Genomic DNA, 27,691 nt, shown 5'->3' with positions numbered 1-27,691 from the left:
TTGTGCATGTTTACAATGTCATACAGATCGTTGCATTCGTGTTGCTGTGAACAGCCCCATCAGGAAGCGTGAGGACAGCTTTGCCACAAACTGGAACGAGAAACAACATACACACGCCTCTTCTTCCCCCCCCCCCACCCCCCCCCACCCCCACCCCGCCAGGGTTTGCTTTTTGCTGTCAGATGTGATTTTCACTCACCATATAGGGCTCACAGCTACCTCACCCTTCCTTCCAGTTAAATGTCATCAGGCCTTTTATTAGCACCGCTTTGACACCATGGTTTGGGGACATCCTTTCTCTTTATTTCTGAGACCCTTTATTCTGAATACTCTAGGGTAAAACTAAAGCCCTGGGCAAGAGTGTTTATAAGTAGCTAGAGTGAGGCTACTGTGAAGGTGACAGACTACAGAAGCACGGTGTTCAGTGGCGCCTGGGCGAAGCTGTGTCCTCGGGCTGCCTGGACCCTGGAGCCACCACCTGCCCTCAGTTTTGTTCCCACCCTTGTTATGAGTGGGACCCCGTTATCAGGTGACGGCAGGGGATATGCTCTTGCCAAGCACACAAGATGTCTGGGTGTCATCCTACTTGTTATCTCTTCTAGGTGTTCTCCAAAAAGTCAGGGTCCCCTGAGGTCAGAACTTGTGACTCTGCCCTTTCTCTCTCTGAGGTGTCCTCATGCCTTAGCACAGGTTCTGCTTCCTACCAGTCACCAGTTGGGTGTCTCCCCCCGCCCCATTCTCCTGTCAAAAACACAGAAACTGAGCTTGGGCAGCTTTGTAATATGTGGCTATTATTCTGCCTTCCTTGTCTATGAGGATCCAACGAGACAGTGACCGACAGCTCTCTGAGGCTGCAGTGCCACACAGCTTGTGCGTTCTGAGGCTAGAACCCCCCAAGGTGCTGAGTGACCCCACCTGGGACTTTACCAGCAATGCCTCTCAGAGGACAGTGGCCCGGGACACGCTGCCCCTTCAGCTCCTCCTGGATTTGTAGAGGGTGTTCTGGCCTAGTCTGTGTCCTTACCATGTCTTCCAGAGCCTAATTGTCCCTCTCTGGCCACCTGGTTTCCAGAAGGTGGAAGGACAAGGCAAGACCCCCCCCCCCCAACACACACTCTACAATCTGAAAGTGATCTTGGTTGGCTCCCAAAACCAGCCTCAGGAGCAGACCGAACACATCTCACCTCAGCTACACCAAGAAAGGACCATCAGCTTCCGCCTGCCAACACTTCACTTTGGTCAACCCACACTCCACCACCAAGGCATAATTTATAGGGACAAAGCCTTCCAACCTTGCAAGGACTTCTCCCACAGTTCATGCTGACCAGAGATGGTGTTGAGGGCTGCACAAGGTGAGTCGCTCCACTGCTGGCATGACAATGACCTGGCCCATGTTTGGTCTCTGTGTGGTCCTCGGGCAAGGGCAGGTGTCTGGCCCGTTGGGGATCTCGGTCTTCCCCGGGGACCACCAGGTGTCTGCAGGAGAGTGTGAAATTTTTTCATCTAGTAGAACCTCAGGAAGACAGTGGAGATTTGGGGGAAAGCTTTATCTTTTTCAATATTCTCTACAAAATGAGCTTTTTTTTTTGCTCATCAGAACTCCCATTCTTGGTAATACATTTTTATCACCTAAATACTTGGTGTGCCATAGAAATAACAAATTCCTGCTCTAGTTTTCAGTAGCTGGGTCTTCCAGCTGGTGGAGACTCAGCTGGAGCGGTGGACAGTGCCACAGCCCAACCCAGGGGAAGCTTCCAGACAAGGCTGATCCCCAGCTGGTTCCCGCCCCTCTATGTCCCCCCAACTCTACACCACACACACACACACACACACCATGGCTGCCCGGCACACTCCACACACCAAAGATCTTTGAAAATCTCACTTGTATGTAGGCGATGAGGACCCCACTCAGTCCAGCTGAGCCTTCTTGTGCTCAGCTGACTGCGTGGTCCTGCGCTCTCCCCAGCCGTTGGACTGTCCATCCCGCCTGGGACTGGCATACGCTAAGGATGAGTGGGGTTGGGTGCTGAGCCCCATCCCATGAGCACACTAAGAGGTCCTAGCAGCGCCCCACCCCACCCCCTTGGCACCCTCTTCTGCCTCTGAAAGCTACTTATTGCAGCCCAGGGCACCAGATGTGAAGCTGGTGTGGCCAGAAGCAGCCCCCACCCAGGTGTCCTGGACCCCAGCTGGGGTGCTCGCCAGCAGGCAGCTCCAAGGACACCACATGAATGGTTTCATGGCCTATCTTGTACCTGACTCCTTCCCCGGCTCACATCTCACACTGTACCAGGGCTTCCCGGGACCAAGTCCCAAATAAATGGCTGGTGTTCAAACTTTTGTCCCGGGCTCTACTTCCGGGGAAACCCAAACTAGACATGCTCATTGGGTTTCTTCTAACCCAGAGGCATGAGCAGCCATTCCTGTGGTCAGCCGTATGGAGGCAGCCATGAATGCAAAGCACCGCTGCCCCCCACCTCCCTCGGGAAGCACATGCGCGTCAAAGCCTGGCTGACAACAGGTACCGTGTGGCCCAGCACAGCAAGGCCTCTCCTGACCACAGCTTCTGCTGCCTGAGGCCAAGCCCAGGCCGCCGTCCGCCATTCCCCAATGTCCAGCCAGCTGAAGCCTTCAGACTCTTTCAAAAGCAGCTGGACAGCCACACCTCTGCACAGAAATTACTCTTCGCAGTCACAAAGACTGGAAAATGCCCAATTCCCTCATGATTTATCTCCTTCCAAAAAAAAACTTTCTTGGAACGTGAAGTAGACTTAGATGGAGAAGGTTGACAAATACAAAATTACTGCACAATTTGGAATTGGGGCAGAGTTAGAAGAAGTCGAAATCTAGGGAAGAATTGGGATGGGGGACCCGGAGAAGGGGCTGGTTCATGTGCAGCCTAAACTCAGAGACTACTCCCAGCCCGGCAGAGGGCCCTCCTCCAGCTTGTCCAGAAGGCAACGCTTTACTTCAAAATGTCCACTGGGTGGCAGTAGAGCTCCTTGTTTCTAGCAGCCACTAAGCCTGGGTATTCATGGAGAGTAAAAGGAAGGTGACAAACACCCACGGACCTGAGCCCCTGTGTGTGTTGTGTGCTAGGGCTTCCTGGGTGTCGTTTTGAGCAAAAGGAGTGGACAGTCATGAGAGTATTTTTTTAAAAAAGAGACAGATGTGTGATAAAGATTATAAAATGTGACCAGTAGGATGTAGGTGGTAGGATGTGGTGGGGTTTTCATTTTATTTTTTGGAAGAGTTTTAGATTTGCAGAGAAACCGAAAAGATAGTACAGAGTTTCCATAAACCCAGCCTGTTCCTCCTATTGTTGACGTCTTCACTTAGTTTGGTACATTTGTCATAATCAATGGACCCATGGAGTCTATACTTTATTTAGACTTCCTTCGTTTTCCCTTCGTTCCAGGACCCCACGCGGCATTGACTCATCATGTCCTCATGGGCTCCTCTCAGGCTTGCCTTGCTTTTGGTGTGTTTGGCAGATTGCAGAATCCCCATTGGCGGGGATTTGTCTGGTGTTTTTCTCATGATCAGAATGAGACTGGGTTTTGGGAAGAGGACCACACAAATCACATGCCGTTGTCACTGTATCACCTTAAAGGTGCACAGCACCACGGCCCTGGCTGAGGAAGGTGCCACTGGGTGCATCCTACACTCCAGGATGGCGGGGGACTCCACCTCCTTGACAGCATCAATTATTTGGAATTTTTTGCACAGGAGGTTGGTCTCTTTTCTCCCGTTATACCATTTTCCCCTGTAAAATTCTTCCAGTTTTCTGTATACTTAAAATTTTTTTATAATGAAACTAGAGGCCCGATGCACAAAATTCAGGTCGGGGGTGGGGAGGCCTCAGCCCAGCCTGCGCCCTCTCGCAATCTGAGACCCCTCACTCCTAACTGCCTTTCTACTTGCTCCTAACTGCCCGTCTGCTCACTCCTTACCACTTGGCTCACCATTCCTTACAACTGCTGTGGAGGCGGGAGAGGCTCCCACCACCACAGCCTCACGGCTTCTGGCTGAGTGCTTCCCCTCACCCCACTCTGAGAACATACTGATCACCAGGGGGCAGCTCCTGCATTGAGCATCTGCCCCCTGGTGGTCAGTGCGCATCATAGCGACCAGTCATTCTGGTTCATCCGCCATAAGGATTGCTGGGCTTTTATATAGAGAGATGGTAGAAACAAAATAAGTGATTTTTTAAAAAGAATGGCTTGGGGAAGGTGGAGGAATTACACCCAGTACATGGCACTGAATACAAGGCGAAAGGTTTTCAGGGTGTGAGGGGACTACCCAGGACCGCTGCATATGGATGTCCAGAAGCCTAGAAGTCCTAGGTCCAAAAAGGAACTCACAGAGGCCTACCCACCAGGCCCCCCAAGCTCAGGGCTCTAGTTTCTTTTCTTTTAAATATTGATTTCAGAGAGGAAGAGAGAGGGAGAGGTAGAAACATCAACGATGAGAGACTCATTGATCAGCTTCCTTCTGCACCCCCCTTACTGGAGATTGAGCCCACAACCCAGGCATATGCCCTTGACTGGACTAGAACCTGGGACCCTTCAGTCTGCAGGCTGATGCTCTGTCCACTGGGCCAAGCCAGCTAGGGTGGGGCTCTAGTTTCTTACATCAACAATCACTCTCAATTTCTTGCCTTCTTGCTCACCTCCTCCTCTCAGCAAATTTTGTTTGTTATGCCTCAAAACCAAATATGCTTCACATCAGATATAATCATAGAAATGCAAATAAAAACAACAGCGATACCTTACACACCTATTAGAATGACCAGAATTTGTAGGGCAGTGAAAATACTCTGACATGATAGATACATGTCACTATGCATTTGTCCAGACTCATAGAATATAGACCAAGCGTGAACCCTAAGATGAACTATGAATTTTGGGTGACTATCCACTGTAACAAAATACCACTCTGCTGGGGGGATGCTAATAGTGGAGGAGGCTGTGCTTCTATGGGGGTCAGGGGTTTATGGGAAATATCTGTATTCTTTAATTTTGCTGTGAATCTAAAACTGCTCTAAAAAAGTTAACCTTTTTTTAAAAACCAGAGACCATTAACAAAGAGCCTAAAACCACTAAGTCTTTTCTTGGGCTTAAAATAGAGGCTTTTAGAAAAGAATGTTTCAAAAAGAAATATAAACATTCAGGACAAGCTGTGCTAATGGCTAGCATTAAAGAAGAATCCAGTCTTTAGAGGATGCATCAAAACGCATCTAATATCCAGTACCTGCAGCTGGAACAGCCTTCAAAATACATCAGAAGGATTAAAATTAAAAACACACATACACTTTAGACAGGGCTAAAATATGCTTTGGATGAAAACGATCTTCATGAGTGTGTGAGCTGCTTTCACAAGAAGCAAAGAAGGGAAAGGGAGAGTGATGAAAATATCAAACAAAATGAAATGTTAGAAAACGGGGGGGTGGGGGGGAGATCAGATCAAGTTTCTATGTGTCCACTTGCTAAAGAGGACGCATTAGGTGGCCTTCTTGGGAGAACACTAACATGGATGATGGGAATTTGGGATTGGATGTAACGAATGCACCAGAAACAGAGATCCTAAAATATTCATCTGAAGGACTTTTGAAGAAACTGATTGATGTCGCTCAAAGGGTTATTTTAACTTAACCTCACGTGGCTCAGTTGGGTGAGCTGGTTTCATGCATCAAAAAATTGTCAGTTCGGCCCGGCTGGCATGATTCAGTAGTTGTGCACCAACCTATGAACTGGGAGGTCATGGTTCAATTCCCAGTCAGGGCACATGCCCTGGTTGTGGGCACGCTCCCCATTGTGAGGTATGCAGGAGGCAGCCGGTCAATGTTTCTCTCTCTCCCTTGCTCTCTAAAATCAATAAAAACATATTTTTTAAAAAAAGGTTATTTTAAAACACTTAAAAAGAAATCAAATATACATTAAATTAGTGAAGAAAATGAAGCATTCAATACACTCCTAGTTAAAGTCTTAAAGCTGAGAAAGCTTGACTGAAGTTAGGAAAACACCAAGGGAGAGGCAGCAGCACCAGCATAATTTCAAGTCCCCCCTGGATAACAGCAAGAACAGTCAATGAGTGTCCACCACGTATCCAATCTGGAGACAATGTGCTCTTTAACATTAGAGGAGAATCATTTCAAAGCAGATGGCGAGAGCAGCCGTGCTGGACACCCGCAGAGTATAAGCCAAAATTCCGTCAGAAAAATTCAAAAGAACCTCGGCTCTCACGGAAACCAGCTTATTTCTAATGCAAGAAAAAGCTCGTGATAATGAGCTGAAAGAAACCTTGATAATTTGAGAAAAGAACATTCATACATCCGACAAAAATTGCTGAGGAAGAATGTTAATATTTTGAAAATTAACCTTGCATCCCAGACATTCCAAATGGACATCTGTAGAGGCCAAGAGGACCACTAGAGAGAGTGGCGGGTCATGGTGGATGGAGCCCACCCTAATGACTTCATTTTAACTTAATTGCCCCTTTAAAGACCCTATCTCCACCTACAGTCATGTTCTGAGATACTGGGCAGTTAGGACTTCAACATATGAATGGGGGTGGGGCATGATTTAGCCCCTAATACTAGGTGTCATTAATTCCTAGACTTGCTCTTCTGTACTAACAATAATTACAGCAGAAAAAAGAAAAATGTCCTTAAACCTAGCTGGCATGGCTCAGCGGTTGAGCATCGACCTATGAGCCAGGAGGTCATGGTTTGATTCCCAGTCAGGCCACATACCTAGGTTGCGGGCTTGATCCCCAATGTGGGGCGTGCAGGAGGCTGCCGATCAATGATTCTCTCTCATCATTGATGTTCCTATCTCTCTCTCCCTCTCCCTTTCTCTCCTGAAATCAATAAAATATATATTTTTTTAAAAGTTTTTAAGCACATCCCAAAAGAGAGCTTAAGATCTAACGAGAAATGCCTCCCCCACACAAGCCAAAGCTGCCAACAGCCATATCCCTAAACAAATAGAGTTTGCTGGGCCTGCAGCCCCTCTCCTCCCTGTGGACAGACAGGAACTTCACCCTCACCTTGTGGGTGAGACATAACTTCACTGAGAAATATATGAATATGAAAGAATGGGCAGGCGATAAGGACACATATAGTTCACTTTTTTCCTGATTGAATGTCTACATCTATAAAAAACATAAAAGTGGAATTTGACAAGAGGGCGTTGATCTGTAGGGCACCCATCTTCACACACTGAGCCCTCCTCATCTCTCCCCTTCAGTGCACCTGCGCAGAGAAGTCTGCCTGGTCCCTAGCCAGGGCTGGTCTCCCCACCCCTCTCTATTCCTGAGCTTTTCAAAGAACTTAACACTCTTGGAAATAATCACATTTATTTGCTTGATTGGTTTTTGTCTCCTTTCACTAGAACATAAGAACCCTCTCTCTGTCTGGGTTCACCCCTGAGTCCCCACAGCCTGACAAGTAACATACCCTCCAACAGCTGTTGAGCGGATGAATAAGTACCGGTAGCTGCTAAATTTTAAAGTCAATTAGGCTTTAGAGTAACTTTTTTTTTATGTCAACATTTCAAATTGTATTTTGTTGAATCTGAAATGTTCAAAATCTTTTGCCTTCCTTCAAGAGAGGTGGTGACTCCAACAGCTAGTAGGAAAGGAGAGTCTGGGGAGGTGATGTTAAAATGAAATTGAATTACGGTACTAGCAGAACCGAAGCCCTGGAGGTGGCCGCCAGGGGGCGCCTCCGAATCTCCCAAAGCAGCCAGAGGCAGGCAGACTCTTAGCGTGGGCACCACGGGGCTCCCGCAAGCAGGAGCGGCCTCCTGCTGCCCACTGCCACCTCCAGTTCTCCGTCCCCAAACATGCCTCTCACGCTCTCCAGGTACCGGCCTCAGGAACAGAGGCTCGGCCTGCAGTGTCCCCAGAAAGAAATATAGAATTTCTAGGAATCAGTTTTATGACCCATGTGAAGAAAAACACAAAACTTTATTGGGGGCCATAAAACTGAAAGTAAATGGGAAAACAAAATCATATTTCTGGATAGGAATGCCGACTCTCCCCCAAATTAAAGTAAATCCAATGAAAATCCCAAGACTTTTGCAGACAAATGGGAAAATCATTCTAAAATTTTGTCTTGAATAGGCAATGCATTACAATTGTCAAGACCTTTAAAAGTAATGACGAACAATTTTGATGTTCTGTGTGTATAACAATGCTAGGAGAAAATACTGGTGAAAATATAAGTTTAAAGGGGAGAGAGTCTTTCTAAGTGCGCAGGCAAGGAAGAAATCATAATGGAAAATTTGAGGGATTTATATGTCAAAACAGTCCATGAATGCAACAAAAAGGCAGGTGTAAAAATGGAAAAAATACCAGTGAGTTTTGATGGATAAAGCTAATATTCTTTTTTTAAAAAATTATATTTTTACTAGAGGCCTGGTGCACAAACTTTGTGCATGGGGGGGTGTCCCTCAGCCCAGCCTGCACTCTCTCCAATCTGGGATCCCTCTCACAATCTGGGACTGCTGGCTCCTAACTGCTCACCTGCCTGCCAGCCTGATCGCCCCCTAACCACTCCCCTGCCAGCCTGATTGACACCTAACTGCTCCCCTGCCGGCCTGATCATCCCCAACTGCCCTCCCTTGCTGGCCTGATCACCCCCAACTGCCCTTCCCTGCTGACCTGATAGCTCACCATTTTGTGGTGGCCATCTTGTGATGATGTCGCATATGCTGCCACCTAGGCTTTCATAATATAGGATTGATTTCAGAGTGGAAGGGAAAACGAGATAGAAACATCAATGATGAGAGAGAACCATTGATTGGCTGCCTCCTGCACCCCCCTTACTGGGGACAGAGCCCACAAGCAGGGCACGTGCCCTTGACCGGAATTGAACCTGGGACTCTTCAGTCCGCAGGCCAAACACTCTATCCACTGAGCCAAACCAGCTAGGGAAAAGCTAATATTCTTAATGTACAAAGGGTCTTCTCTGTTTTTGTGAAGATAAACACACAAACAGAAAAACTGGGAAAGCATACAGGCAGCGCTTGATAGGATAGGATCTAGATGTCCTTGGCCAGGGCTCATTGTGAGTGAACGTATTGTGGGGCTTATTGGGGCGGGGATGGGGGTGGGTGTTTGGGGGGTGTTACCCTATTCTGAAGGTACTGGGAAGTCAGCAGGTTTTAGGCAGAGGTAGGGCATGATCTGATTGACGTTTTAAATGCGCCCTCCGGAGGCTGCAGGGAGAACAGACTTTGCGGGGGATTGGAGACACCTTGGGAAGGTCCCGGTGAGAGGCCAGCTAAGACGGGAGGATGGCGTGGACCACAGCGGTCCAATCTGGATAGATTGTGGAGACAGAGCCCAGGGAACTTGCTGATGGATTCGGTGTGGGGATTAAGACAGAGAGGAGATAGGATGTTCATGAATTCCTTACTGCAGAGTTCTGTAACTCGGCAGTGCAGGTGGGCTCTGCTGTATCCTCTGCTCCTGCCTAACAAGGCCAAAACAAGGTGCCCCCCAGCTTGGGCTCTTTGCCTGGAGGCTCCGGGGGATGGCAGAGATGGGGGGAGAGGGTACTTCCAGGCTCATTCACGTTGTGGGAAGATTTCAGTTCCGTGTGGTGTAGGACTGAGGTGTCCATTTTCTTGGGGTTTCTGTTTCTCTCAGTGTGTAGCAGTGGAGAATTGTAACCTACCCCTCCATTCTTTTGACATTGTTTCTGTAAATGCTGACTCTGACTAATATGTACCTTGTGGGTAAACAGCGTGTTTGTATAAGAATCCTAGGAACGAACTTCAGAAGATACAGACTCTGACCTCCAGTCATCCCCGTCTGGGGGATTTGCTGACCTTCAGCCGTAGAACTAGGATGACGAAGACTGGGATGATGCTTCCGAAAGGGACTGTGCTGGTCTACACATAGAGAACTTTCCAACCTCCTTCCCTTGATCCCTTCGTTCTGCTTTCCCTCTCCCTGCTTACAAAAACCTCTGCCCGCACTGAGCTGTTAGGATGATCTTTGTGACAAGAGTCCCCCATAGTCTCAGAGGTGTGACACTGGAATAATCCTCTTTCCTTTTTCACCAGCACCTGTCTCACATGTGTGGCTTGTACCCTTAGTTTCAGTAACTAGCGTTTTAAAGGCATGTCACATCGCCCCTCCCCCATCTATTTACCAGCAACACCATTCCCAGTCCTTCTCATGGTTCAGATCTCCGTGAACTTTCCGCCACATCTCTCTCACTCGAGCCAGAGAACATGCTCTGCCTGTAAGGACTCACATCATCACTCAGGTAAAACCAGAATAATTTCCCTATTTTAAGGTTCATAATCTTAATAGCTTCTATAAAGTTCTTTTCACAGTGTAAGGTAACAGATTCACAGATTCCAAAGGTGAGGCCATGCATATCTTGGTGGGGGGGAGGGGACATTCTGCCTGCCTACCACATGAGAAAATGCTGAAATTAAAAAGGAAAAAAAAAAGCAGCAAGATATTAGCCGGAGTTTCTCATTTTAGACTGGATAGTTGTTGTGGGGACTGTCCTATACACAGCAGCTCTGTTTTCTAACTACTGGAGGACAGTAACACCTACCTCCCCCCAACCCAAGTTGTGACAAATATTGCCAAATATTCCCCAAAGGTCAAAATCACCCCTAGCTCACTCCTAGCTGAAATCTCTCTCTCTTTCCTTCTCTCTCTCTTTCTTTCTCTCTCCCTCCCCCCCTTCTCTTCTCTTCTCTTCTCTTCTCTTCTCTTCTCTTCTCTTCTCTTTCTGTTGTCCAGTTTAGTGAAACACATACATACCACACACACACACACACACACACACACACACACTCACACACATATTCACATAGAAAGTAAAGAAAATTGGAGAAAAAATAACAAAGTACTAGCAGTGGCTGTTGTTTTATTTTCTTTATGTTTTTTAAGTTTGAATAGCTACTACTTTAAAGCATTATTTTGCAAAGCAATTTCTCCCCAATAGATTTTTAAGCCTGAAAGCTGTGTCTTTATTCTCAGAAGTTCTACTTGGTAGCACTTCACTGTTCTAATATACCATTGAATTTCTGTATCTCATTTCATAACTAAAAGTATGTTTCTCTCTTTTGTCAGGTTTTTGTGTCAGAATATATCATCTATGCCTAAAATTAACTGAAACACCAACAAAACTAGCTGTTCCTTTCTTTTGAAAGAACCATCCAGATAAGTGGTCTGGCTGCTCAGAGCCTTTTTTTTTTTTTTTTTTTTGAGAGAGAGAGAATTGCTTGAGAACTTTTTTCAGTATTTTCCTTGATTATAGGACACTAAAGGCCAAATGCACAAAATTCGTGCACAGGGGAGTGGTGTCCCTCAGCCCAGCCTGCACCCTCTCCAATCTGGGACTCCTCGAGGGATGTCCAACTACCCATTTAGGCCCGATCCCAATAGGATCGGGCCTAAATGAGCAGTCAGACATCCCTCTCACAATCCAGGACTGCTACCTCCCACTGCTCGCCTGCCTGCCTTCCTAATTGCCCCTAACTGCTTCTGCCTGCCAGCCTGATCACCCCCTAACCACTCTCCTGCCAGCCTGATTAATGCCTAACTTCTCCCCTGGCATTCTGTTTGCCCCTAACTGCTCTCCCCTGGAGGCCTGGTCCCCCTCAACTGCTCTCCCCTGCAGGCCTGGGTCACCCCCAACTGCCCTCCCATGCAGGCTTAATCACCCCCAACTGCCCTCCCTTGCAGGCCTGGTCCTTCCCAACTGCCCTCCCCTGCTGATCATCTTGTGGTGGCCATCTTGTGTCCACATGGGGGCAAGATCTTTGACCACATGGAGGCAGCCATCTTTGGTGTCAGAGTGATGGTCAATTTGCATATTACCCTTTTATTAGATAGGATTATTATTTTCTTCTACTTCTTGAGTCCATTTTGGCCATTTTACTTTTCCATAAAATCATCCACTTTGGAACATTCATATTTATTTTATATGAGCATAGATAGTATATTATAACATGTAATATCCACTTTATCTGTGGTTATATCTTCTTTCTCATATTAATATTTTCTACCTTATTATTAATTAGATTTTCCAGATATTTGTCTCTTTCTACTGATTTTTCAGAGGAACTATCTCTTCAATATACTTATCAGGTATAAGAAATTAAAAATGGAGCTACCATAAGACCCAGCAATTCCACTACTGGGTAGACTACATCCAAAGGAAATGAGATCAGTGTCTTGAAAAAACATGTGCACTCTTGTGGCCATTGTAGCATTAGCCACAATAGCCAAGACATGGAGCAACCTAGGTGTCCACTCATGGATGAACGGATTTAAAAAATGTGGTGTGCATGGATACAATGGGATGTTATTCTGCCATAAAAAAAGAATAAAATCTTGCCATTTGTGACAACATGGATGAACCTGGAGGATATCATACAAAGTGAAATAAACCAGACAGAGAAAGACAGACCCTGTACTATCTCATTTACATGTGGGATCTAAAGTAGTTGAACTCAGAGAAGCAGAGAGTAGAATGGTGGTTACCACAGGCTAAAACATGTTAGCTACAAGATGAGCTAAGTTCTGGGAGCTTACAGAACGCTGAGGGCAGTGGCTACAGCTTTGTCTGCGGTCACTGCATCCCCAGCAAGCCCCTGCCCTGAGCATCCAGGGTTAACTAGAGCCGTAGGTCTCCAATAACCAGCCTTTACATGGTCACAAACCAGCTATCCTTTAAGGACGATACGGAACTACTCAATTTGGAGAAAGAAGTGAACTCATGTAAAAGTTCACATTTGGGGTTTTAGTTTTAAAAGTTATCATTTGGGGTTGATTCCAGGAAACCTTCCCACTGGGGCCAATCCCCCTCCTCAACTTGGTTAATGGGCAGGGCGAGGGAGTGGGGGAGCAGAGTCACAGGAGAGGGCATGGCCAAGCCGCCCAAAGGCATCCCAAGTAAGATGAGGATTAACCCAGCCAGTTTTGTTCAGTGCTTAGAGCGTCGGTCGGCCTGTGGACTGAAGGGTTTGGGGTTCAACTCGGGGTTGCAACTCCATCCCTGGCCTCTGTCGGGGCATGGGTGGGAGGCAACCAATCAATGTGTCTCTCTCCCATCCATGTTTCTCTCTGTGAGCCCCCCCAACCTCCTTCCTTCCACTCTCTCTAAAAATCAGTGGGGAGAACATATCCTCTGGTGAGGATTAGCAAATTAGCAACAACAGGAAAAAAAAGATGATTAAGAACCAGGTGGAGGTATGAGGACAGAAGCCAGATCCCACTAGGATGAGTGTGGAGGGGGATGAGGAAATGGAGACTGAATTTTCTAGAAAATGAGAGGAATGGAGTACCAAGGGGAGGGGACAAGGGGCTAACGGAGGTGTTTTGTTCTGTTGTCTTTCACGGTTAATGCAGGCACGTTTCAGAACTGATAGGACTGAAGGGAGAGCTGAGGCTGGGGTAGAGGGCCATCCCTGACGGGTTGGGGATGGGGCAGGACTTAAGATATCTGAGATGATGGGAGGCTTGCAGTCTTCATCACGAAGGTGGAATGAATCTAAGGGAAGAGTAAAGACATTGATGGGAGAGAGACACATTGATTGGTTGCCTCCTCCAACCTGCAGGGCCAAAAGGGACCACAGTAGCCACAGGGGCAGCTGCTGGTGGGGGGCCTGGCCGGCAGCACAATGGTGTTCTCACAGGATGGCTTCCAGATTCTCCGTGAAGAGGAGAGCTCAGCTGCTGAGGAGAGGGGAGAGGGTTGTCTGGAGAGGACAGGAAGAGGCAGTAAGAGGGTGAATGAGGTCGTTTGCCTTTCTAACAAGGTCCTGGTGCCGCCGGTGCTGCTGCACAAGGTCCTCACTTTGAAAATGACTGAGAACAAAGCCACACTCAGGGGAACCTTTTGCCTGGGCTGCCTTGGGACTGCTCAGCAGCCCTGGGGTCCCAGAGGCTGCTCCCAGGTGGCGCGGGGTGCCGAAGGCTGTGATGGGTCCTCGCTGAGCGGCTGCGTTGGTTGGAGCAGCCTCCGAACACCACAAGGTTTCTGGTTGGATTCCTGGTCAGGGCACGCACCCAGGTTGCAGGTTTGATCCCCAGTCAGGGCACAAGCAGAAGGCAATGGATGGATGTTTCTGTTTCATATCGATGCCTCTCTCTTCTCTCTCTAAATATCAATAATAAAAAAAAATACTTTGGGGGGTGGAGGGGGGCGGAGGAGTGAGCCTGGGAACTTGACTGGAGAACTGCATTTATCTAGCAAACACTGTTTTAACAGATTGTGTGTTTGGGGAGGCTGGTCTTGGAAAGGGAGCTGGAAGGGACAAGGCTTTGAAGAGGGCTGAATCCAAGCCTGATTGGGTGGGTGGATGGATGGATAGATAGATAGATGGATAGGTGGGTGGGTGGGTGGGTGGGTGGGTGGATGGATTGGTAAGTGGGTGGGTGGATGGATGGATGGATGGATGGATGGATGGGTGGGTGGATGGGTGGATGGATGGATGATGGATGATGGATGGATGGATGGATGGATGGATGGATGGATGGATGAATGGATGAATGGCGTGAACCTCAGTCCTCCCCCAATCGGAGCAGCACGCCCGGCAGGGGTCACTGCGCACTGAGGGGCAGGAAGGGGGCGCAGGCGCAGCGGGCGCAGGAGCCCCCCCTGTCGGGGGCGGGCTGGGGGTGGGGTTAGAGGAAGGCACGAGAGCAGGATCCAAACTTCCGGTGCCTGTGGAGTGCGGGCAACGGCTGCGCCGAGCGAGGCTGCACCGGGAGCGGCTGCAGGCAGACGCGGCGGCGCAGCCATGGTGAAGATCAGCTTCCAGCCCGCCGTGGCCGGCGTCAAAGGCGACAAGGCCGACAAGGCTTCGGCCTCGGCCTCCGCCTCCGCCCCGGCCGCTGAGATCCTGCTGACGCCGGCTCGGGTGAGAGGGGCCGGGCTCCGGGAGGGTCCCGGGGGTGCCGGGCCATCCGTCCCAAGGTGGGGAGGGGCCCGGGGCCTGGCTAAGGGGGCAGCGAACGCCCAAGTCCAAGTCTGGGAGGGGGCCCGGCCGCTGGCGCCCAGGTGGGAAGCGCTGAAGGACTCCGCCGAAGTGCAGGGGCCCGAGGAGCAGCCCCCGATGGAGGGAGGGGGCTGGGCCAAGCAGTTGGAGGGACTGGCGTTCGCGTCTGGTTCCAATCAAGGGGGAGGAGGGGGATGGGAGGAGGGCGAGCCTTTCCCCGAAGCTGGGCGGTGGGTCGTGGTTGGTGGGAAATGGAGCGGGGGGGGGCGGGGGGGTCCTGGTGCCGTCAGGGGGAAAGGGGAGGGGGGGTCTGCCTGGGGCGGGGGACGGGCTGCTACCCTGCACCTGAACTGGTGGAGAAAGAGGTGCCGGATGAAATGGAAATAAACCAGAACCCGCCCGGCTGCACGTCCTGGGTCCAAAGTTCGGGGATCCGAGGCTGATCCCGATCCCCGAACCCTCTGTCCCCTCTTCCTTCCTCTCCGGGCTCTCCCCGGGCTGCCCCCGCCCCGCTGCCCGGGCGTCCTACCGCCGCTCAGCTGCGCTTTGTGGGGGCGGGCCCGGTGCACCCCGCCCCCGGCGCGCCCTCCCCCGCCTCCCCCCCCAGCTCTCCCCCCTCCCCGGCTCCCCCCCTTCCCCCGCCTCCCCACCCCCGCCTCTCCTACCCAGCTCCCCTTGCTCCCCCCCTGCCTCCCCCCTGCCTCCCCCCCCAACTCCCCCCCCCGCTCCCCCTGCCTCCCCCCCCCCGCCTCCTCCCGCCTCCCCCCTGCCTCCCCCGCCTCCCTGCCTCCCCGCCTCCCCGGCATTTCCGCGGTGGAAAACGGAGCGGGTGAAGTCTGACTGGGGAGGCCCGAGGGGGCAGGACGCGTGGCTCGGGCCGGAGGCGAAGGGAAGGGGGAGCGGGTCCAGCCAGGCGAAGGCGTCTTCGCAGCGTCGCCCACGACGCTCCTGGGCCGCAGCAGGGCCCCCAGAGCCTCTGGAGACAGGACTTGGGAGGAAAGTACTGTCCGCTCCCTCCCCCTGATGGAGGCTGCGTCCTGAGGCCTCCCCTCCGCGCCAAGGCCCTCCTCAAGTGTGTGGCCTGAGACTCACCTCGCCCAGGCTGGATCTGCCGGGGCTGCAGGGGAGATGGGACCCTGGAGAGGAGTCTCAGCCATGGCTGTCGGCCTGAGCAGGCACCCTGAGCCCGCAGCATCACGGACCACCTGGGCTGGGCTGGGGGGTCGCCACGCCCCCCACACAACAGCTCCATCTTATTTGGACGCCTAGGTGGGGAGGGGAACTCCATATCTGAAGACTGATCTGCAGCTTTAAAAATTTCCAATGAGCACCTTTCTGGCCTCTTTCCTCCCTTCCTCTCTGCCGAGGGCGGTGCAGGGGCGAGGGGCCCAAAGCAGCATTCCCGCCCCTTCTCCCAGCTCCTGGCACCCAGCCAAGGCCTGGGAAACAAGGCCCTGTCTCTAAGAGCTGCAGGATTTGGGCAGGAGCGGGACCAGCCAGATTAAGGAAAGATGTAATTCCAACTCCATCAGAAGGCCCACAGGTTTGCGGGAGCGGCACATTCTCGGAGGCACAACGCTGACAGTGCAGGCCGGTGGCAGATGCTAGCTCGCATCACCTTGGCAGTAACTGGCATCTAGCCTCTGACTCTTCCCCCTCACCCAGCGTGAAAGGGAAATATCCACCTTTTCCCGGTGCTGTCGGTAATGGCCTTGAGCCTGCTGAGCAAGCCTCCTCCCCGGACCTTGTGGGCAGGGTCCCCTCCCTCATTTAATCGTGGAGAAGGGGGTAAGGAGGGCCTGGGAGGAGGATTAAAATCCGACCCGTTCAGGACAGGTGTGCATATTAGTGAAATGTTATAGCTGCTGCAGGCCCTCAGGCGATGCCCGGGGGCTTGGCTGTTTGCTCTCCTGCGATTGGGGTCTTGGGAGGACAGCTCAGCTCTGACGGCCTCCGGTGGCCTCTCCTGGCCGTGGGCACATTTCCCACATCCGGTGCCAGGGCAGTGAGTGCGGCCTGCGCCAGCATTCACAGATGTCGCCCAGGACAGCGTACCAGCCATTGATTAGGGCTCGGAAGGGGAGGTGAGTGGGACAGGCCGGCTGCCCTAGGAGCTGCTTTAAGACAGGTCATTTGAGTTTTGTGCCACTCGGGTGGGGACGCAGAGGAGAGCCTATTAGAAGGTGACCTCTGGCTGGGGCTGACTCGGACCCCTTCTTGGTTACTGAACTGGACTCGGCATAAGACTCAGAGCCGAGGCAGGACCCCGGGATGCACAGATGAGCTTGTACATGTGATAACATGTCACCTGTGTGCAGGCTAGGGGCCTGGGTGCGGCAGCACCGCCCTCAGGGCAGGCTCCCCTGCTTCTGGGCAAAACCTGGGACCCAAGGAGGATTTTGTCCCCAGACCCGCTGCTGGAAGGTAGAGCCTCGGTGGGCCCGGAGGGATGGGGTGGGGGCCCAGCCGGGCCTCCCGCTGACCACTCTCCCCACAGGGTGCTTGCCTCTGAGATAATGAGAAGCCTGCACGCAGCTGGCAGGGGAGCACCCCCTCTTTGTACCTTTTGGCCATATCATTATGGGCGAAAGGGAGCAATAGGGGCCCAAGAGGAGGATTACAATCTGTCCTAAAGGGTTATACCTTTAGGACATGCGCATGTTAGAACGCGGCCAGCTCTACACCCCTCAGCACCCTCCCCTCTCCCACAGTTCCTCTGTGCCTAGGTATTCTCTCTCCCTCTCTCTCTCTCTCTCTCTCACCCTCCCCTCTCCCACAGTTCCTCTGTGCCTAGGTATTCTCTCTCCCTCTCTCTCTCTCTCTCTCACCCTCCCCTCTCCCACAGTTCCTCTGTGCCTAGGTATTCTCTCTCTCTCTCTCTCTCACACACACACACACACACACACACACAGCCAGGAGATGTGGACATGTCCTCACTCGACCCAATTTGGGGGCTGTTAGAAGAACGGAACAAGTTCAATACTGTCATCTTCTCAGCGCTGCAATTTTCTCTGGCTTTTGCCTTTGATTAATGGCCCCTGTGTGGCTCCCTCCCAGCCTGCATACCTGAGAATCGGATTTCGCCTTCTGAGCCCTGGCCTCAGGCCCTTGGCAGGGGGGAGCTGGGTCCCCAGAGTGGTTGGGGGGAGGTCCCTGCCAGCCTGGAGGGTGGATCTGGCCAGGTGTGGAGCCCTCCTCTCCCACAGGCCCCAGAGGCTGGGCTGCAAGGACCTTCGTGAAAATGCAGGCCAGCGCTGGGTCCGGCCCCCATGGCAGTGGGGACACGGGGCTGTCCTATTCCTGGCCTGCCCTGGGCTTTCCCAGAGCACCAGACCTTTCTACTCTCTGCTCCGTTTCCCTCAGCTTGCCCTTGCATGTTCCAAGGCTGTGAGCAGCGTGCCAGGGAGGACAAGTTTCTCTTAGCGACAGAAAAAAGAAAAATGGTGTGATAAAATCACAGATGCGCAGCCTCTCCGAGCTCGCTCCCCCGGGAGAGCTCCAGCAGCCGCCTTCTCGTCCTCCCAAGCCTCTCCTGGGTCTCAGACCGTGGGGGATGGGGCAGAATCCATCCCGAGCACCACGCGGAGTGGAGGGCTGTGCAGGAGTGTCCTCAGGGTCTCCCTGTTCTCCTCACCCTCCGCACCGGGTGCTGCTGGGTCCCACCATAGGAATGGGTTCCAGTGACGGCAAAGTTGTGACCCCTGTGGGCATCTGAGCACAGCTCTGCATTTGCCCATTCTCACCACCACACCCTGTCAGTGTTCTCTCTCTCTTCCCCCCCCCCCCCCTCTTTCTACACACACACACACACACACTGCCCTTGTCTCTGAGCTTCAGCCTGGGAAAGAAAGATGCTGCGGAGGGAAGGGGAGACCCCTCGCACCAGCCGGCAGTCCTGGCCTGCTGGTTCCCCGTAGCCTCCTCCTCCAGCCTGCAGCTGTAGCTTAATCCGCTTGCAGTTATTTTGGACCTCGCCGCCAGGGGAAGGTGGCTGGGTGCGTGCTCCCTGAGCTGAGTTAATGCTCCAGTTGGCTCGGTTCCCCTGACTGCCTTGGCCTTGCCTTCGCGAAGTCGTTTAATGAGCGCCGTTGTGGGGCTGAGTGAAGCAGGCAGGCCGAGGCTCCGGCCTCTCCTGGGTCCCCACAGGTCTGGCTCACGTGCCTCACAAGAGTACAAAGCCTGGCACTTGGCTCAGAAAGCCCAGTTGCTATGGAAACAGCATGCAATTTTTTTTCTACTTTCTACATGGAAGCTCCCGAATGCCTGGGTGTAGTGACTGCTTCCCGTGGGGGCTGCGTTTTCCTGGGTCTGGAGCGCGACAGGTGACGCTGGCCATCTGCTGAGTGAGCCAGGCAGCCAGGGACCCCAGCTGACTGCAGGGCTTTGGAATTCGAGCCTTGGTCTTTTTCTTTTTTTAATTTCTTTATTGATTAAGGAATCACATATTTGTCCTCATTCCCCCATGAGCCTTGGTCTTGACGGTGTAGTAAGGGGCCGGGGAGGCAAAGGCAGCGTTGGGGCAGGATCGGGGGCCCTCCCTCCTGTGGGCCTTTTGTCTGGGAGCGGGGACATCCATGGTTTCCCATCTGCCCCGTGGCGGCCTCTGGTCCTGCTTTTTCTCCCCGCCACTGCTCCGCCATGCTTCTGGGGTTCAGCCCCCAGTGTGCACTCAGTGGGTGTCCACAGAGGCAGGAGAAGGAGCCGTTTGTCCACTGCACATCTAGGAAAAGGGGGGGATCCCCAATCTTCACAGTGACCGACCCCCACAGAGATGTGAGGACACAGGGCAGTGTCAGGTGTCCTGGCTGGAGGCTGTGTCCTCAGCCACATTAGCCGCCCTCACATTCAGCTGTGGGCGTAGGCCGCACCGCCTCCCTCCAGCCTCCCTCCGCCCTCCTCTGTCCTCTCTGACCTCCGCTCCTCCCCGCCCGCCCGCCCCTGAGAAACACCTGACCGGCCGGAGCAGAAAGGCAGCTGTAACCCCGCAGGCCTCACCTTGACCAGGCACTTCCTCTGCGGAGCAGGCCCTGGGGCTCTGGCGTGTAGCACATTGACTATTCTGTTGTTAAAGCAGATCTCACAAGCTTGCTTCTCTGGTTTTCTTGAAGGAGCATAAGCCTGACCCCCTTGCAGCCTCAACAGCTGTCTCAGTGGCGGCCCTAACCAGGGAAAGTTGAGCTGATAAAGATCTGCTGTTTATGACAGCATTTATCCTGAAGCAAGGGCTTTCAGGTCTTTGTCTCCTTTACTCCCGACAAACCCTCTCTGGACAAACCCCCCTCAGGACAAACCCCCCCTAAGGACAAACCCCCTTCAGGACAAACCCCCTTAGGACAAAACCCTGTGGGGAGGCAGGGAGGAGAATCTGCCGGATCCCAGCCCCTGCTGGGGCCTCAGCGCTGGGTCCCACCGAATACACCTGTGGGTGCAGAGGGGCACGAGGCACAGCTGGCAGGGTCCCGGCTTGTTCCTCTGAGCTGCTGGCAGAGCCTGGCTCTTGGGTCGCCCTGTCCAGTGCTGCTCCCGGGAGCCCATTGGAAAGTCAGAGCCATTGCTTTGAGCAGGGTGGGCAGGGGCACCTCTCACCCCATGGCGGCGGAGGCTGGAGCCTGGAGCCGCTGGCCTGGCGAGGGATGTGCCCAGGGAGGGGGAGGTCCTCCAGGCCTTCTTTGCCCTCCCCAAGCAGGAAAGCAACAGCCCCTCTGATGGGGCTTTCCTCTGCTCCTCGAGGCCCGGGCCACCCCCCCACCCCAACGTGTGCTAAACCAGGGGCCACAGGGGAGAGGACTTGAGGGGCACAGCAGGCTACGCCCCGTCTCTACCAGACCGGACCTCCTGTGCTGAGGGATATGGGCCTGTCCTGGGTAACTAGGACCTGAGCTGTGTCCCCACCCTCCTGCCACCCGCTCCAGGATGAAGGGAGGGAGGAAACATGGCACAAAGAGGACTAAGCAGGCAATGAGGAGCTGGGGGCTCTGATCTGGAGCTCCTCCCCTCCCCCCACATTGCCCCAGCTCCTCGAGGGTGCGGTGGGGCGGGAGTCTTTGGCTCTGGCCTCTACCCTCACCTGGCTGTGTCTGGACGCCATGGAGGAGGGTCTGGATGGTGGGCCCTGGGGGCAGAGACCAGCCTGGCACCTTTAGAGCAGCTCACAGGGTGAAGGAGGGCCTGGGGTAGGGAGGACGGGCGGAAAGAGGGATGAGCGAGGTCACCCAGGTCCAGTGCTGCAGGTGAAGTGATCATACACATCCGCCATCCACCCGCCCGCACATGTGGTGTGGCCTGCAGCTGGGTCCGGTTGGCGAGCTGCTGCTTGGCAGCCCTGCAGCTACTGTCCTGAGCCCCAGCCTGGCTCCCAGAGCAGGTTTTTCCGGAGCCTCCTGCCCAGCTCCCTGGTGGCAGCAGCTGCTGCCACAACCACGTTCCCTCCTGGCAGAAGCCTCCTGACAGCCTGCCTGGCACTGCCAGCCGGGCCTGTGTGAGGCCATCACTGCCTGGAAGGCTGAGCTCTGCTCAGCGAGGACAAGCCCCGTGCTGCCTGGCCGGACGGAGACCAGCCAGACCCTGTGGGCCTCCGGGAGCCCCGGTCCCCATCAGTGCGTGACTGCTCCCTGCCACGGCCCCTCCCGTGGCCCCAGTTCCAGTCCACCTGTGGACTCCAGCCTTCAGCTTCCCTGGCTCCCCACTGCCCAGAGCACCCCAGTTCCCATAGGTGACGAGGCCTGGCACAGTGACTGAGGCCGTGTCTGTGCTTCCCCCTCCTGTGTTTGAAAGCATACCCTGTGGTCACAGCGGGCCCCAGGAAGGGGACTGACGCAGGGGAATTCCAGATGCGCCTGCTGAGCCTCTGCGTCGTTTTGTGGCCTCGTGATGGGTCTCAATCTCTGTGACAGGAGGAGCTGGGAGCGCCCGCGGCTTCCTTTTCTTCCAGATAATTTCCCGTCCATCACCCATCCTCTCCCCTGACCCCAGGCTCCCCCAGCCAGCAGGGCGAGGTCTCACTTCGGAAAGGGGGGGGGAGTTTCCAGGGCGCAGGACCCCCAGCTGACTGACCTGCGCTGCTGTCTGCAGGAGGAGCGGCCCCCCTACCACCGCCACAAGAAGGGGGGCTCTGTGGGCAGCGTGTGCTACCTGTCGATGGGCATGGTGGTGCTGCTCATGGGCCTCGTGTTCGCCTCCGTCTACATCTACAGATACTTCTTCCTTGCTCAGGTGAGGCTGGTGGGGGCGGGGGTGGGGGGGAGCACTCAGAAAGGGGAGTGTGGGAGTTTGCAGCAGATGTGGGAGCTAGCAGGAGAAGGCAGCATGAGCAATTGGGAGCCAGGTGCTTGGGGTTTGTGAAGAGGGGGAGCAGGATGCCCTGGGCATGCCCCCCAGATGGGAGGAGTGCCCAGGCTGGCCCAGAAGACCTGCCCCCTCATCCTCCCTGGAGCGTCCTTGGGCTCAGTCAGCTCACCCTTAGCCCCTCATCCTGGGAGCCTCGCTCTGGTCCAGGAGCCAGGCCTGGGCCCGTCCTGTAACGCCTATGGACCCTGGACGAGAGTCCTTACCCATTTCCTCAGACACACCTGAGGTCAACAGGAAACTCTCCCAGGAGTGCAGTCAGCGTGGGGAAGCCGGGATTAGAACCTGGGCCTATGGCCCGAGGCCCCTTCCCACAGAGTCACCCTGGGCTGTGGTCACCAGAAACCCAGACCGAGCACAAATCAGAACTCTGATCCCTCAAACCCTGTGCCCAAGGGTCACGCTTTAAGAAATTGCATCCCGTTTTATGTTTGGACGTAGGTGAGTGGAGAGACCCACTCACCACCCCCAGCTGGCCCACCCCCAGCGATCTGCTCCTGCAGCCAGGCTGGGCTTCAGCTAGGCAGTGACCTTGTGATCAACCACGACCTGGGGAGGGAGGTAGTGCCCCTCGAACTCAGAGCTGAAGGTAGCTCAAAAGAAGAACCTCAAGCACAACAAATGAGGAATCTCGGAGGGATGAAAAGGCTGCCCGTCATTTATGACCCCAGTGACCTCTCCCACCCTTAAGCATTGGCCTTTACCTTGGTCTTCACTCAGATTTCCCACAAGGGGAGTCACTGAAGAGTTTCTGTTCCTTGGGACTTTCCCCCTGGAACCCGCTGACTTCCCCTTTTGTCCTCCCTCCCCTCAAGGCCTGCTCCCCACCTTCCCCTGGTTCTCACTTTCCTGAGCGGCCCCGGGGGCTTTTTCCTGCGTGGCCACAGCCCCCTCCTCCGCCCACTCTGGCTCCTGGTCCCTCTGTTCCCAGCCCCCACTCCCACTCCAGGGTTCCTCCCCCACCACGATGGCCAGGGCCTGGGGCACCTCAGACTGCCCTCTGTCTGTGCCCTGGGACCCTGTGATTCATGCGTGCTCACCCCTCCTGGAGCTGGCTCGCACAGACAGCAGGAAAGCCCTGCCCAGTTCAGGCCAGCTGTCCGGGCATCGATGGAGGAGCCCCTGGAGAATTACCAGTGGGCCCACCTGGTCGGTCCCTGGCCTCGATCATGTCACACTGCCTCCCTCCCCTTATTTTTTTAAAATATACTTTTATTGATTTCAGAGAGGACGGAGAGGAAGAGAGATCAATGATGAGAGAGAATCATTGATCGGCTGCCTCCTGCACACCCCACTCTGGGGATCACGCCCACAACCCAGGCATGTGCCCTAGCTGGGAATCAAACCGTGACCTCCTGGTCCTTAGGCCGATGCTCAATCACTGAGCCTCGTTGGCTGGCTCCCTTTCCTTATGATGGAGTGACGAGGCCGGCCACTCAGAGAAAACAGCGTTTGCATGGAGCCCAGGGAAGGTGGGGGCTTGTGTGAGGCTGGACATGGAACCGGAATCACAAGGGCTGCCTCTCGGCTCCTCCCCGCCCCCACTCTGCCCCCAGGTCTTCAGGGCCCCGCAGCAGGGGCTCTCTGGTGGCGGTGCAGGGCGCTGCCTGCCCCCGGAGCCCAGCTGGTTCAGTGCAAGCTCCTGTGTCTGCCCCTGAGGACCCTCCTGCTCACCCCAGGCTCTTTCTCAGGTGTCTGTCCCTCTGGGTCCTCCCCGTGCTGGTCCACCCCATTTCCCAGGCACAGACCCATGGACCCGAGGTCAGAAGAAGCCTGAGGGAGCACCTCATTTTACAGATGGGGAAACTGAGGCCCAGAGAGGTCACCCACCTAGGAAATGGTTGGCCCAGCTCACCCTCCCTAACTCCCCACGTTCCTCAGTTTCTCCATCTGTGAAACGGGTCCCACAGGCCCACCCTTCCTGTGTCCTCCGGCCGTAAGAAAGTGAAGTGGTTGGGAGGTGGCGGTGGCCCTGCCCAGGGCACGGCATGACCAGTCTGTCTCTCCCCGCCTTCTCAGCTGGCTCGAGACAACTTCTTCCACTGCGGCGTCTTCTACGAGGACACCCTGACCTCCCAGGCCCACACGCGGATGGAGCTGGAGGAGGACGTGAAGATTTACCTCGAAGATAACTACGAGCGCATCAACGTGCCGGTGCCCCAGTTTGGTGGCGGCGACCCTGCCGACATCATCCACGACTTCCAGCGGGTGAGGCCAGCGGGGGCTGAGGCTGGGCCGGGCGGGAAGGGGGCGCCCGGGCCCGCAGCCCCCTTCCAGGAGTCACGAGGAAGAACAGACGTGAGAGGAGAATGCTGACGACCCTTGTACACCCTTTGACTATAGACAGAGTGATATCAGCTGTGTGCAGGGCATGGCTGACTACGGCTTAGCTTTGTTGGGGTTTTAAAGACATTGCTTTCATTATGCCAGGTGCTAAAGTATGAAGTTTACAGCTGCGAATATACAAAACAGGAAGTTTTTGTATTACTCGTTAGTAATTGTATCATTTTCATACGAACAACCGAGCCCACTTCTGCCCTCCCTCCGTGGGGAACGCAGTTACCTCTGAATGAACGAGCCACGGGTTCTCCCCCGCCACCTGCGGCTGCAGACGCTGGCTTCGTGGGTCAGGACGTCCCCTTTTATCGCCTATTCCTGTGCCACGTTCATGGAGGTGCAGCACAAGGAGGGCCCGGGATCGGGGTTTCTCCCTGAGGGTCCACAGAAGTGGGCCTCCCCGCTTTGATAGCATGCAGTCGGGACATCACTGTTCCCCACACCTCAGCTCTGTCACCCGGGAGAAGAGCCCTGTGACACTGAAGGGTTTCACACCAGGCGTCTTGCATCTAATAAATGAAACACAGGCTGGGAGAGGAGCAGGAAAAAGGGGTGTATCCCCACGGCGGGGTGGGGTTTCTGCCTTTGCTAGCCAGAGGCCTCTCCCAGCTCCCTCTCCCCCAAGGGCCAGGCCCTCACCTGCAGGGCCTGACATGGCCCCCTCCATCTCCCCAGGGCCTGACCGCCTACCATGACATCTCCCTGGACAAGTGCTATGTCATCGAGCTCAACACCACCATCGTGCTGCCCCCTCGCAACTTCTGGGAGCTCCTCATGAACGTGAAGGTGAGCGGGGCTTTGGCGGTATCTTGTCCCTCCCTGTGGAGCCAGGCCTGGGGTGAGGGGGGTTCCACGTCCTCACTCTGGGCCCCAGCCCACACCCCACTCTATACCTCACTGCATGCCCCAGCCCGTGCCCAGTCACAGCGCAGGGAGATGCGGAGGCTCTGCCCTCAGGCTGCGAGGCCAGGCTCCCACACGCAGGACTCAGGGCAGCGCCGCCGGTGGCAGTACTTAGCCCAGCAGCACGGGCCTGGGGGCATTAGAAGGCCGCGCTGTGGAGCCTCTGAATGAGGGAGGGGGCATGTGTGCATGTCAGTGTTGGGGGACACAGCTTGAGTGGCGACGGGGGAGCGGGCAGTGAGCTAGTGGAGACCACGGGAGGGGAGCCCTTGTGCTGATCAGAGCTGTGGCCACTCCCTTTGCAGAGAGGTACCTACCTGCCGCAGACGTACATCATCCAGGAGGAGATGGTGGTCACAGAGCACGTCAACGACAAGGAGACCCTGGGCTCCTTCATCTACCACCTGTGCAACGGGAAGGACACCTACCGGCTGCGGCGCCGGGCAACTCGGAGGCGTGAGTGGCCCCTGCCCCGGGCTCCACCCCAGGCCCGTCCCAGTCCCAGCATGCCGGCCCCAGAGCTGGAGACCAGTGTCAGACCGCTCAGATGGCAGCAGCAATAAATGTTAATTGAGCACTTAGTACAGACCACGCATTTTACTTTACACTCTTTATGTCCTTAAAGTTATCATCATCATCATTATTATTGCTGCCCCTTTTAAAGGTGAGGAAACAGAGGCTCCGAGAAGTTAGTTAATCCCTCTAAACTTCAGAGTCTAAAGTCACACAGCAGGAGGGAGGCCATGCTGGCCCAGATGCCAGCTCCTGAGCGCTCAGCATTTTACTGCACTGCCTGGGGTGAACTTGGGTTAGTTTTCCTGGGCCGCCTGCCCCTCCCCTCTGGTCCCCTCAGGCTCTGAGGCTGGTGGCTTTGTAGCCCAGCCAGTTCTGGGCCAGGACGCGGCCTCACTGGGAATTCTCTGTTCCGCGCAGGAATCAACAAGCGTGGGGCCAAGAACTGCAACGCCATCCGCCACTTCGAGAACACCTTCGTGGTGGAGACGCTCATCTGCGGGGCGGTGTGAGGCCTCCCCGCCCTCCCGGCCCCACCCCGCCTCTCCTCGTTTCTCTTCCTGCCCCTCTCTGGCCTTCCTCCTTCCCCTCTCTTAGCTTGTACTTTGGACGCCATTCCATAGACGTGACGTGCCTCCCCATCCTGTCCAGCCCCGCCCACCTCCCTGTACCAGAGCCGGGACCTCTCACGGCCCTCACCTCCGCTGCCGTCCTGGGCCTGGGGGACAGGGAGGGCGCCCTGAGATGGTTTCTGTGACCACCATCTTAAAGTTGGGTCCTCGGGGGAGGACTGGATGGAGGGGCTGGGCCCGTGGGGGTCCTGGGCTAAGGGACAGGGTGTGGGAGGGGTGTGGAGTGGGGATCAGAAATGTCTGCACAGTGGGGGAAGTCCCAAAGGCTTTCTCCTTGGATGGCACACTTGCTCCCGTGTCCCAGCCCCGGGTCTGGGCTGAGGACGGTGGACTGTGAGGGATGGACCCACCGGAGCACAAGGGAAGGTTGTTGTCCTGGGGGCCTCCCCGGACTCCTGTCAGTGCCTTCAGCCCACCAGAGGGAGCCTGGAGCTTGGGGGTGGGGATGAGTTTGTCAAGCACAATCGTTCTCTGAGTGGAACCAAAGAGGGAGGAGCCAGGGCCCCCCAGGAGTATGGCAGGGCCCCACAGCCACAGCCACAGCCATGCCAGAACAGGGCAGAGGAGGGTGGCTTCTGTCGCTGTGGGTCTGAGCGTGCCAAGTGGGCGGGGCTCCTGGCTTCCTCCACGCTTCGGGCTGTTGCAGAAGATAATGTGGGGGGGAGGGAGAGCACCTGGAACCTGCACACCCTGCTCCTCCTTGTTCTGAAATCCGTGCCCCTCTGCTTCGGGGGATGCACCATTTTTCCTTTTCCTCCTCACTTTTGCATGTTTTACTGATCATTCCATATGCTAACCGCTCTGAGCCCCGAGCCTTGAAGAGGAGGCTTCAACGCCTCCAGTCAGGCTTAAGTGCTCCCTGGAGATGAAACTCTTAAACGCTTTGTATATTTTCTCACTTAGATTTCTTTTCAGAAGTGTCTGTAGAACAATAAAATTCCTTGACTTCTGACTTTGACTCGAAAGTGGCAGGTGGGGGTG

General features: G+C 54.4%; 1 protein-coding gene and 1 long non-coding RNA gene across 2 annotated transcripts; one reads left to right on the top strand and one right to left on the bottom strand.

Annotated features, from left to right (window-relative positions):
* The first annotated feature begins 14,507 nt into the window (after window positions 1-14,507).
* Window positions 14,508-27,662, top strand: ITM2C (integral membrane protein 2C). The gene is made up of 6 exons (XM_084891865.1): window positions 14,508-14,903; window positions 22,053-22,193; window positions 24,345-24,533; window positions 25,338-25,448; window positions 25,871-26,021; window positions 26,499-27,662. Exons 1-6 carry the CDS (start codon window positions 14,784-14,786, stop codon window positions 26,588-26,590), a joined length of 804 nt encoding a protein of 267 aa, XP_084747991.1. The 5' UTR covers window positions 14,508-14,783; the 3' UTR covers window positions 26,591-27,662.
* On the bottom strand, window positions 19,383-22,045 carry LOC311626475. The gene is made up of 2 exons (XR_014795691.1): window positions 21,761-22,045; window positions 19,383-21,149 (listed from the first exon to the last, which is right to left on the bottom strand). It is a non-coding gene; the product is annotated as an uncharacterized lncRNA (long non-coding RNA).
* Window positions 27,663-27,691: the final 29 nt, after the last annotated feature.

The sequence above is a fragment of the Pipistrellus hanaki genome (genome assembly GCF_964339955.1).
Source record: "Pipistrellus hanaki genome assembly, chromosome: 8".
In the NCBI taxonomy this organism is placed as follows: Eukaryota; Metazoa; Chordata; class Mammalia; order Chiroptera; family Vespertilionidae; genus Pipistrellus; species Pipistrellus hanaki.
The sequence above is the reverse complement of the archived record's forward strand: the minus strand, read 5'-3'. Positions and strand labels throughout refer to the sequence as shown.

Bases quoted from the DNA above. Each gene is read 5' to 3' on its own strand.
- ITM2C (XM_084891865.1), top strand. From the start codon at position 14,784: ATGGTGAAGATCAGCTTCCAGCCCGCCGTGGCCGGCGTCAAAGGCGAC. The intron at 14,904-22,052 runs GTGAGAGGGGCC...TGCTGTCTGCAG, and splicing joins TCCTGCTGACGCCGGCTCGG to GAGGAGCGGCCCCCCTACCA. The intron at 25,449-25,870 runs GTGAGCGGGGCT...CTCCCTTTGCAG, and splicing joins AGCTCCTCATGAACGTGAAG to AGAGGTACCTACCTGCCGCA.